The sequence below is a fragment of the Formica exsecta genome, unplaced genomic scaffold (assembly GCF_003651465.1).
Source record: "Formica exsecta isolate Colony F162 unplaced genomic scaffold, ASM365146v1 scaffold2031, whole genome shotgun sequence".
NCBI lineage: Eukaryota > Metazoa > Arthropoda > Insecta > Hymenoptera > Formicidae > Formica > Formica exsecta.
The window spans coordinates 10,174-21,263 of record NW_021849329.1 but is presented as its reverse complement, the minus strand read 5'-3'; the positions used below and the strand labels follow the sequence as shown (position 1 = coordinate 21,263).

Here is an 11,090-nt window from a genome sequence, read left to right as displayed (position 1 = left end):
AGAAGGTAAATTTTGCAAAACGCGCGCGAGAGCGCCCGCGGTGGTAGATTATCCTAATCTCATTATTTTTCTTGCGATAAATGATGCCATCAACCAAGTAGAATGCCAAGTTGAAGAAGAAGGGGTAGCGCACCTCGCCGCGAGCGATGCAGGCAAAATGTCGGCGGGATGCGATGGCACACGTATCTGCATGCATGCATATACGCTCGTGCACTTACACACACATATGCATATTGATATATATATATATATATATATGTGTGTGTGTGTGTGTGTGTGTGTGTACATGTATGTATATGTATATGTAGATTATATTTTAGATATATATTTGTGTATGTATATCGATTATAAGCTATAATTAATAAGGGAAAACTCAGAATTAATAGTATGTTTATTACAGTCCAGACGGTCAACAGTTACATTACTGAAAATCTCTTCGATATAAAAATTAATCTTTAGTACAGTTATTAGATTATACATGAGTAGGTGTGGTGTAGTGAATATAGTACTTGCGTTTCAATTTGTAAATCAAGGTTCAAATCCTTTCATCAATCCATTTTTTTTTATAATATGATAATGTTTTATGGTAGAAATAATTATTATGAATATAAAAAAATTAATTATTTTATTACAGATTTTTATTATAAATTATCACCTGAACCAAATTTAGGATGAAAGTTTAAATATTTCGCAAAATATGCCGCTTGATTCTTATATATGTCTCGTGAAAAATTAATACATTATTAAACATTTTACACTTCAAAGTATATTTTGTATCCCACCACATAAATATAATTTTTCACATACTGCTTATACATGCGTTTGTAAATATTCTATAATATATTTAGTTGCCTATAAAAATATACATCCCATGATGGTTGCATTACAAACGCATGCATCTTTATTAGAAAAATGTTGCAATATAACTAACATAAAAGATGCGATCAAGATACATGCCTTGATACATCATTAGTTACAAATAGCGGTATGAAAAGATAATAACATTTGGTAGTGCGATACAAAATAACTCTTGGAGTGTACAATTTTCTGCAAGTCATATATAAGAAACATAGCAAGCATAAAGTGGCATATTCCGCGAAATATTTAGAATGTTTCAAAGATGTAGATTTTATTTAATTTTATTAAAACTTTCATCCTAAATTTGGTTAAAGTGATAATTTATAATAAAAATCTGTAATAAAAATAATTAATTTTTTTATATTCATAATAATTATTTCTATCATAAAACATTATCATATTATAAAAAAAAATTAATTGATGGTAGGGTTTGAACCTTGATTTACAAATTCAAACGCAAGTACTATATCCACTATACCACAGTTACTCATGTATAATCTAACTGTGGAGACTAATTTTTATATGGAAAAGATTTTCAGTAACGTGACCGTCTGTACTCTAAAGGCCATTGCACGTGAAAACATTTTAGTCGTAATTGTAAGGCCGTAAGCATATCGACCAAAAACAATCAAGCATTTTAAAATGTAATAAGAATGTTTGAACTGTGATTGCTTGATTTGTTTACGGTGTTGAGACGTCCAACTAACTACCCGTTAGTCTCTCTCAACGTTTTTACAGAAGGGTGGTAATTAGTTAATAAGGTTCTGACTCACAGAATTAAATCGATAGACAGTTTCTTTATTCTCATGTCCTTTTTTCGCGGGAACCTCACGCCACAGACTTCCCGCTTGCGATACTCCAGGCAGAGAACGTGAAAAAACCAAGATAAAAAACTCGCTTAGAGCGCCTGCAGCCCTCTATAGTTAAAGGTGCGTAAGAAAAATATCCCTAGCGCGACCGGCCCCTGGTGCGGACGGCCGGCACAAATGCTAAGTCTCGATTCTCAACATTCTCCCACCTCTTTTGTGGAAGCAAAAGATCAAACAACTATAGAACGTACAATATTAAACAAAATAAGATCAATTACCAATAACCTAAAGCTTATACCAGCTATACATACCAGGTATATAAATATGAAACCGGAATTTGCCCATAGATGGCCCTAGCTGTCAATATAGTTACCGTCAAACCGCGTCATTGGCGCCATTTTCTTGTTTTGACATCTGATAAAGATTTTCAACTCACAACAATACAAGTTTCATACAACAGCATAGTCTTTAACATAGCGTTGAACATGTCGAATTTTGTGCCTGGAAACTACGATTTGCGGACAGCATTGATTTTCTGTTACCATTTGAAGAAAACTGCTGCAGAATCGCATCGAATGCTTGTCGAAGCTTACGGTGAGCATACTCTTGGTAAATCACAGTGCTTTGAGTGGTTTAAAAAATTCAAAAGTGGCAATTTTGACGTGAGAAACGAAGAACGTGGAAGAAAGGTGTGATCTATTATGAGCTGCTAAAACCTGGCGAAACCGTTAATACTGAACGCTACCGACAACAAATGATCGATTTGAATCAAGCTTTGCGTGAAAAACGACCAGAATATCAAAAAAGGCAACACAAAGTGATTTTGCTTCATGATAATGCACCATCACACACAGAAAAACCGGTCAAGGAAACGATTGAGGCGTTTAGTTGGGAAATACTTTCGCATGCGGCTTACTCACCAGACTTGGCTCCATCCGATTACTACTTATTTGCATCGATGGGACACGCACTTGCTGAGCAGCACTTCACTTCTTACGAAAATGTACGAAAATGGCTCGATGACTGGTTTGCCTCAAAGGAGCAACAGTTTTTTTGGCGTGGCATCCACAAATTGTCAGAGAGATGGGAAAAATGTATAGCTAGCAATGGGCAATACTTCGAATAAAATATTTTTTATCATTTTCATACAATAAACGTGTATTTTCTATACAAAAATTCCGGTTTCATATTTATATACCTGATAAGAACGCAATCGTGAACCACAAAATTGATCCATCACAGAGCGCATTCGTTATTCACGACACGTCGCCCTTATAAAACGAAATGTTACCGCGCTTCAACCTCTTATCCTTTCTTTACACGCCGATAAACATCTACCTCGCTGCGTTCCGAGGACCGACGAGATTCTGACCGAATATCGCGAAAATTCATTCGTACTCATCGCGCTGTTTCATGATAGATCTTAATATAGTTGTTATCGACTCGGCAAATCACATTATAGTAAACGCAGATATTCACTCGATAAAACCCTTTGATCTATTGCGCCGGCGGCGGCTCGTTGTGGATGACATCGGCATCGTCATCATCGGTCTCATCCTCGTTCTCGTCGTCGTCGTCGTTGTCCTTGTCGTGCTAGTTAACGTAATAAAGCGAGCAAATGGAATTGCCACGAACGGGCGGAACGCCCGTTATAATTCAACTCGAGGGAACAATTTGCCGGTACAATCCCAATCTGAGTAAGGTCGACTTGTCGCGCAAAACCGGCCCAAACTTCTACAATAAACAACAGCAACAACGTCGCCATTAGCGTCGCGCCGATCTCTCTCTCTCTCTGTCTCTGTCTCTCTCTCTCCCTCTCTTTCTCTGCATTTTCGAGATGCAACTTCGCACTGCGTCCGTCGCAGAATTGAACATTGCGACTTGATAGCGCAAATGGATCAACGATTAAAATGTGAACCGCGTCTGTGTGTGTCGTCTTTATGTATAATCAAAACGCATGTAGTGATTGATGTAACGGTCAAATAAAGTTTTGAAAACTTTTTAATACTCTTAAAAAAAAAAGTATCCATCTCACATCTTTAGAATAGATCGATAAAAAAATTATCATCTGTACATATCATAAATTATTCGAGGATTAGGATGAAATATCTTGATACCACTTCTTTTTAAATAATATGTAAGATTTCTTTCGTCTCGATCTACCATAAATCTCCCCATAAAAATACGTTTTAATAAAGAACGAGAAAAAATTTATTCGAAGAAAATTAATTAAATATATGATAAATTATTGATGTATATTCAATTTATCAATGTTAATAAATAAATGTAAAATACAATAGATATGAATTGTGTGCTGTTATTTATTCCAAAAAGAATTAATAGTCTCAGACAAGTTCCAAGCTGCTGCAGAATACTACCAAATCCACTACCGGATTGTAGTTCCGTTAGAATCGGCCACTTGGTACGTATTTAGTAAGTTATGTAGTCCGTTCGATAGCAATTCCGATAAACCTCTGGTTTACGTATGAGAGAGAGAGTGAGAGAGAGAGAGAGAGAGAGAGAGAGAGAGATAGCGCGAGGCATGGATGAGTAGGAAAAGAAAAGCAGAAGGCGCAGAAATAATTGACATTTTTTTATATAGAATAATAATATTTATTTAAAAATTGTGTATATCATATAAATGTGTGTGTGTGTGTGTGTGTTAAAAAAAAATAATAATGATAATAAAAAAATGATAATAATTATAATTTGAAAGTGACGCTCCATCTGAAACAGAAAAATACAAGTCTTATTAATAAATCTATCTGTTAATATTATAAAATTTTTAAAAATAGATACAATTAATTCTTCGAGTATTTCAATGCGGTTCACAACGAGACGTCAGCTGCGTTTTATCAGGTATATAAATATGAAACCGGAATTTGCCCATAGATGGCCCTAGCTGTCAATGTAGTTACCGTCAAACCGCGTCATTGGCGCCATTTTCTTGTTTTGACATCTGATAAAGATTTTCAACTCACAACAATACAAGTTTCATACAACAGCATAGTTTTTAATAGCGTTGAACATGTCGAATTTTGTGCCTGGAAACTACGATTTGCGGACAGCATTGATTTTCTGTTACCATTTGAAGAAAACTGCTGCAGAATCGCATCGAATGCTTGTCGAAGTTTACGGTGAGCATGCTCTTGGTAAATCACAGTGCTTTGAGTGGTTTAAAAAATTCAAAAGTGGCGATTTTGACGTGAGAAACGAAGAACGTGGAAGAAGGGTGTGATCTATTATGAGCTGCTAAAACCTGGCGAAAGTGTTAATACTGAACGCTACCGACAACAAATGATCGATTTGAATCAAGCTTTGCGTGAAAAACGACCAGAATATCAAAAAAGGGAACACAAAGTGATTTTGCTTCATGATAATGCACCATCACACACAGCAAAACCGGTCAAGGAAATGATTGAGGCGTTTAGTTGGGAAATACTTTCGCATGTGGCTTACTCACCAGACTTGGCTCCATCCGATTACTATTTATTTGCATTGATGGGACACGCACTTGCTGAGCAGCACTTCACTTCTTACGAAAATGTACGAAAATGGCTCGATGACTGGTTTGCCTCAAAGGAGCAACAGTTTTTTTGGCGTGGCATCCACAAATTGTCAGAGAGATGGGAAAATGTATAGCTAGCAATGGGCAATACTTTGAATAAAATATTTTTTATCATTTTCATACAATAAACGTGTATTTTCTATACAAAAATTCCGGTTTCATATTTATATACCTGGTACTAAATAAGTTTTTTCTCTCTTCTTGTAACTCAAACGGAAATACTCTCTTTAAATAGAATTCTTGATAAAATAACGAACAAACGAAACAATTTACATCTAAACTCACAAAGTGAATCTAATAGGTTTACGGACTCGACGTCCACTTCGCGTCACCACATTCAACGCATTCTCCCTGTCGTCTTCGGGATTCGTGCTCACTGTATCGTCTTCGAGAATCGTGCGCACTGTATCGTCTTCGGGATTCGTGCTCACGGTAGACACAGGATCATCTTCCTCCATCATGGTAGGTGTACCCTCCATCAGGTACAACCGCTGAATAGGACGAATGAGCTCTCCAGAGCTTAACTTCAGCCGGGCGACACGCGATATGCCATCCTTCCCGGGCAACAGATCCAGGACTCTCGCCAAGGGCTACTCCAAACGTTTACGGTTGTCTGAACCAACCAGTACGACATCTCCTATTCTTACAGGACGGGAAGACGGCAGTTTTCCGTGATGCACAAGCTCTGCCAGGTATTCTTTACGAAACCTCTCTTTTAACATACTGCGGACACGTGTCAAATGTCTATATCTTCCTCAAAGACCATTCTTCTCCAACTGATCGAGATCCGGGACGGCTACCTCGGGAATCTCACGTAGAAACATAGCCGGCGTGAGAGGGACTAGATCTTCACCGTCTTCGGCCACATAGATCAGTGGTCTTTGGTTGATAACCGCCTCCACATCGATCACACAGGTCGTTAACTCTGTGTATGTCAGGCGGGCCTTACCTAATATCCGTTTTAGTAAATTTTTGACCGATCTAATGAGGCGCTCCCAAAATCCACCCCACCAAGGTGCAGCCGCTGGATTGAATTTCAAGGAAATTCGTTGTATAGCTGTCTCCTGTTCAATCTTTCTCCAATCCAGGGAGTCGAGCAAATTTTCTGCACCAACGAAATTAGTGCCTCGGTCACATCGTATAGTCGAAGATCGACCACGCCTTCCAATGAATCGTCGTAGAGCTAATAGAAAAGCTTCGGCCGAAAGCAAAGTTATTAACTCCAAATGCACACACCTGTAGACTGCGCAGGTGAAAAGTACTATCCAAATCATTTCTCCGGTCTTCAGGTACACACAGAGATCAACTCCTGTAGTTTCAAAAACCATAGCGTCTTTAACACGATCTTTGGGCAGAGCGCCAGGAGTAGCTTCAGCTCGTTTTTGCTTGAATCTGCGACATATAACACAAGAAGCGATTATCCTTTTAATTTCTCGACGGCCGCGCAATATCCAGAATTGTTCTCGCAGCTTGCTCAAAACAAACTGTACTCCTGCGTGACAGAACCGATGATGGATCAAACGAATTAAGTGCCTCACTATTGGATGACCTCCTGGCAACAGAATTGGGAAACGAAGGCCTACTGAGTCGTTCCGATGGACGAGCTTTGTCTTGACTCGCACCAGTTTATCTTCTCCAAGTAATACTTCCAGTCCATGGAAACTTGCTCCCACCGTTTCAAACGATTCTTGTTGAAATAACCACATAAGTTTCAGTTCAGCCTTGTTGAGTTCTTCAGTTGTCAACTCCTCGCACAAACGTGGTTTGGATTTCTTTTGGGCTTTACACCAGGTCGCAATTCGCAAGATGAACGCCATGGCTCGGACATTCTTCTCAAAGCTGCCTAATCTAACTCCGAACATAGGTTCTTTAGGTATGTTGATCATCGATGCAATCGCTGTTCTTCTCTTCTCAGAAGCCACAATTTCTTCATCTGGTTCTTCTTCGACGGACGGCCAGCTCTGCGGCACGTCACTCAACCAATCTGGGCCCATCCACCAACTGGAGGCCTTAAGCCTTTTCGCCGTACACCCCCTCGACGGCAAATCCGCGGGGTTGAAATTCCCAGGAACATGTCGCCAATTTTTAACACTCGTACAGGACAGGATCTCTCTCACTCGATTGCCGACAAGCGTACCCCATTGATCATTGCGGCGAATCCATGCCAAAGCTGTTGTGGAATCTGTCCAATAAATGGTAGGTATTCCTTCAAGTTCCAACGATGTCTTCACACTTACAGTCAATCTGACTGCGAAGAGCACCCAAACAATTCCAGACAAGTTATAGAGATCCTCCTAATAGGAGTTACTCTGCTCTTGGCTTGAAGCAGCTGTACCGAAACATTGTTGTCCCCTTGGGTTCGTAGATACACGACCGCTGCATAAGCTTCTTGGCTAGCGTCAGCAAAAACATGTAATTGCCAGCCCTCACGATGAATATTTCCTCCGGTAATGTTCCAAGGGATGCGAATAGTTGGAAGGTAAGCCAGTTCCTCGTACCAGATCTTAAACTCTGAAATTACTTCCTCTTCTAAGGCTTCATCCCAGACTCTCTTTGCAAGCCATGCTTGTTGTAGTATTTTCTTAGGTCTCAGGAGAACAGGACATAAAAACCGATAGGATCAAAGATTTGATTGACTACCGACAAAATTGTGCGTTTAGTGACGATTGCAAAGGCCTCCTGATTCTTCCAATCCGTCCACAACCTATCTTCTCGTCGGTCCTACATCATGCCAAACACTGGGGTCGTATATCCCTTTTCCCTTTTGTCAGGCTTATTGGACAAGTTCACGTCGTTTGTCCCCGTCATCAAGATTCCTTCACCGGTTAGTTCTCCAGCGGTCCAGACCCACTGGCGTAGTTCCATTTTTGCATCAGCCAACAATCGGCAGGCGTCATTCTTGAAGCATCTTAATTCTTCTACGGTGTTGACAGACGTCAGCGCGTTGTCTACATACATAGACTTCAATAGTCTTTCCGCTACCTCTTGTTCTTCTGGGCCTACATTAGAGAGATGAAATCGGATTACGGCAGCAAGTAAGAAGGGACTGCAATTGACGCCAAATACTACCCGTTTGTGTCGCAGCACCATCAGTTGTTCTTCACGTCCTCCCTCCCACCATAGAAACCGGAGGAAGTCTCGATCTTCAGCCGCCATCTCAATCATCAGAAACGCTTTCCGTATATCAGCAGATACCCCAATATTGCTACAACAAAATCGATTCAACACGGATGGCAGGAGCTCAATTAGATTGGGCCCTTTAGCTAGACAATCATTCAGCGATGGTGTACGTCCACTCTTGCACGAAGCATCAAACACGGGACGGACCGGCGTCGTCAAACTTCCAGGCTTCACTACTGGCCGATGAGGCAGATAATGTCCACGATTGTTTTGCTCTTCTGCTGGCACTATCTCTACAATTTCCTCCAAGATCCAGTCTCGGAATATTTTATCGTACTGTTCTACCATGTTCGTTGACTTCAACCTCCTCAGGGTGCCATCGAGTCTTTTCTTCGCAGCATCGAAGTTGTCCGGAACCTGTTTCAACTCATCCATCCAAGGCAGATTAACACAATATCTTCCATCCGAATTTCTACTTACGGTTTTGAGAAAGTGTTGCTGGGCTTCTGTATCTCTTTCCGTTTATGACTTATAAAGAGCTGGTTCTCGGATGCCAATAAGCTCCAAGTCCCACAAGTTAGTCACGTTACTCTCGGCCATCATGGATGTACATAGCATTAGCGACGCACTGTTGGATTCATATTTCCTCAATTCTCCCATCAGAGTCCATCCATACGCCGTTTCGAGCGCGATCAAGCCGCATCTCAAACTTTTTCTTCTCCCAGTGAGCAACGATGCAAAATTATCAGCTCCGATCAAGACCTCAATCTCGGGTGAACCTTCTCCCACGTCATTCACGAATACCCTTTTTTGATTAAGATCCTCGATTACGTTCTGCTTATTAGCTCTCGGCAATAGCCCGCAGATTTTTTCCTGGTCCAACAAAATCAACGATGTCTTGACAGATCCATCCAAACTTTCGATACTCACTTGGTATTTCTGATGTTGCCTGATTTCCCGAGAACATCCGAAGAGAATGTGACACATATTCACGGTTCCGGCAGTTTTCAAACCGAGTTTGGCTGCCGTGCTCTTGAGTAAATAGGATCTATGACAACCGCTGTCAAACACGAGACGTACTCTTCGTCGTACGCCATTGTTTTCCAGATTCACGAACACAGTCTGTAATATGACATCTCCGGAACACTGCATATTAGACATCGAAGGTGTGGTTTGATTGGGTGTCAGTTTCGATGTAGATTCGGGCACCGATTGATTCTTCTCTACTTCCGGACACAACATCGAACTGTCTTCTTTGACAAAAAGCGCATTTTACTACGGCTTTGCAATTTCGCGACCCATGTCCAGTCTTTAAACATGCGTAGCATGCTTTCTTTTTAGTCACGACTTTCTTACGATTCTCTAGATTCATGGAGGCTGCCTTCGCGCAGAGTTGACTCTCATGAGCCTTATCACAGAATAGACATCCAACCTTCGAACTCACAAATAGCCCAGATGCCGTAGGACCATCTTCTTTTCGGAAAGTAACGTTTTTATTTGCCTTCCTTTCCGGCTTCTTTTGAATTTGAAATCCCGCACGTACTAATTGACGTTGGTCTTCACACTGGACTTCCAATTTCAGAAAATCTAGCAGTAGTTGCAAATCGGTTTGGGGCGGCCTCATCGTCGACCCATCCTTGCCCCAGTTTGGACTTCTTTGCCACGCAGTAAGCACATCTTCCGGCAACATAGATTTGACGATTGGATACAGAAACGTCAACATCTGGTCGCTGCTAACTCCTAAGGTCTCGAGCGCTTGTAAATGAGCTGAGAGTTTGTCAAACATTTTTGAAAAACTTACATTTTGCTGGCTTCCATTGATTATGACCATTTTTACCAATTCACGGATGTACACTTGCTTAAGTATCTTCCCATTACCGAATCGCTCTTGTAGTGCTTTCGATGCCTTGCCGTAATTCTCACCAGACTGAGGAAAAGTATCCACCAAATCCGCTGCTTTCGTCCCTGGCGTCATACATTGTACGAGATACTAAAATCTGGCCGCATTGTCTAACTCTTCGTCTTCGTGAATTTTCTTAAATTGAAACCAAAAAGGAAGCCATTCTTTTACGTCACCATTAAATTTACGCGGTTCGTACTTCGGGAGCTTATACGTCTTCCTTCTCCTCATCTCTGCATGCACCACTGACCTGTTACTGCTTTCGGACGATTTCCTGCTCTCTTCGTCATCGGTAATGTCGCGCACCTTCCTTCGAGTCTTGATAAATCGTTTCTCGTAAACATCTATTCCGGATTGTTCCGTATCGAGCGCCGCTTCGTCGATCGGGACTGTTTCCAATATGTGTTGCCTAACAGTCAAATCATAACCTCGGATTTCTTCTAACACCTGTTCTAACCTAGTCAAAGAACCCCGCAAATCACCGAAATTGGGTTCCTTCGCCGTCAATAACTGGTCTACCTCATTCGCGGTCCTAGTGAATGACCGGCGTGCAGCCGTTCTTGCCGCCTTTGCCGCGTCCATCTTGCTTCTTCTTTATCACGACGCACGAACGTCCGTTACGCCAAAATAAGACACCACTAATCACGTCGGGGTCACCAAAAATGTTGAGACGTCCAACTAACTACCCGTTAGTCTCTCTCAACGTTTTTACAGAAAGGTGGTGGTTAGTTAATAAGGTTCTGACTCATAGAATTAAATCGATAGACAGTTTCTTTATTCTCATGTCCTTTTTTCGCGGGAACCTCACGCCACAGACTTCCCGCTTGCGATACTC

General features: G+C 41.0%; 2 protein-coding genes across 2 annotated transcripts in view; both read right to left on the bottom strand.

The window, feature by feature from the left end:
• The window catches only part of LOC115234760, an 11,409-nt gene extending 5,540 nt beyond the window's left edge, over positions 1–5,869 (bottom strand). The window contains exons 1-2 of the mRNA XM_029806077.1: positions 5,843–5,869; positions 5,543–5,726 (exon numbers count right to left, since the gene is read on the bottom strand). Of these exons, the coding sequence (XP_029661937.1) occupies positions 5,543–5,726; positions 5,843–5,869 (211 nt within the window). The remainder of the gene's footprint in view (positions 1–5,542; positions 5,727–5,842) is intronic.
• Positions 5,870–8,877: 3,008 nt separating this feature from the next.
• On the bottom strand, positions 8,878–10,837 carry LOC115234759. The gene is made up of 3 exons (XM_029806075.1): positions 10,444–10,837; positions 9,712–10,320; positions 8,878–9,608 (listed from the first exon to the last, which is right to left on the bottom strand). Exons 1-3 carry the CDS (start codon positions 10,835–10,837, stop codon positions 8,878–8,880), a joined length of 1,734 nt encoding a protein of 577 aa, XP_029661935.1.
• Between the last annotated feature and the right edge of the window lie 253 nt (positions 10,838–11,090).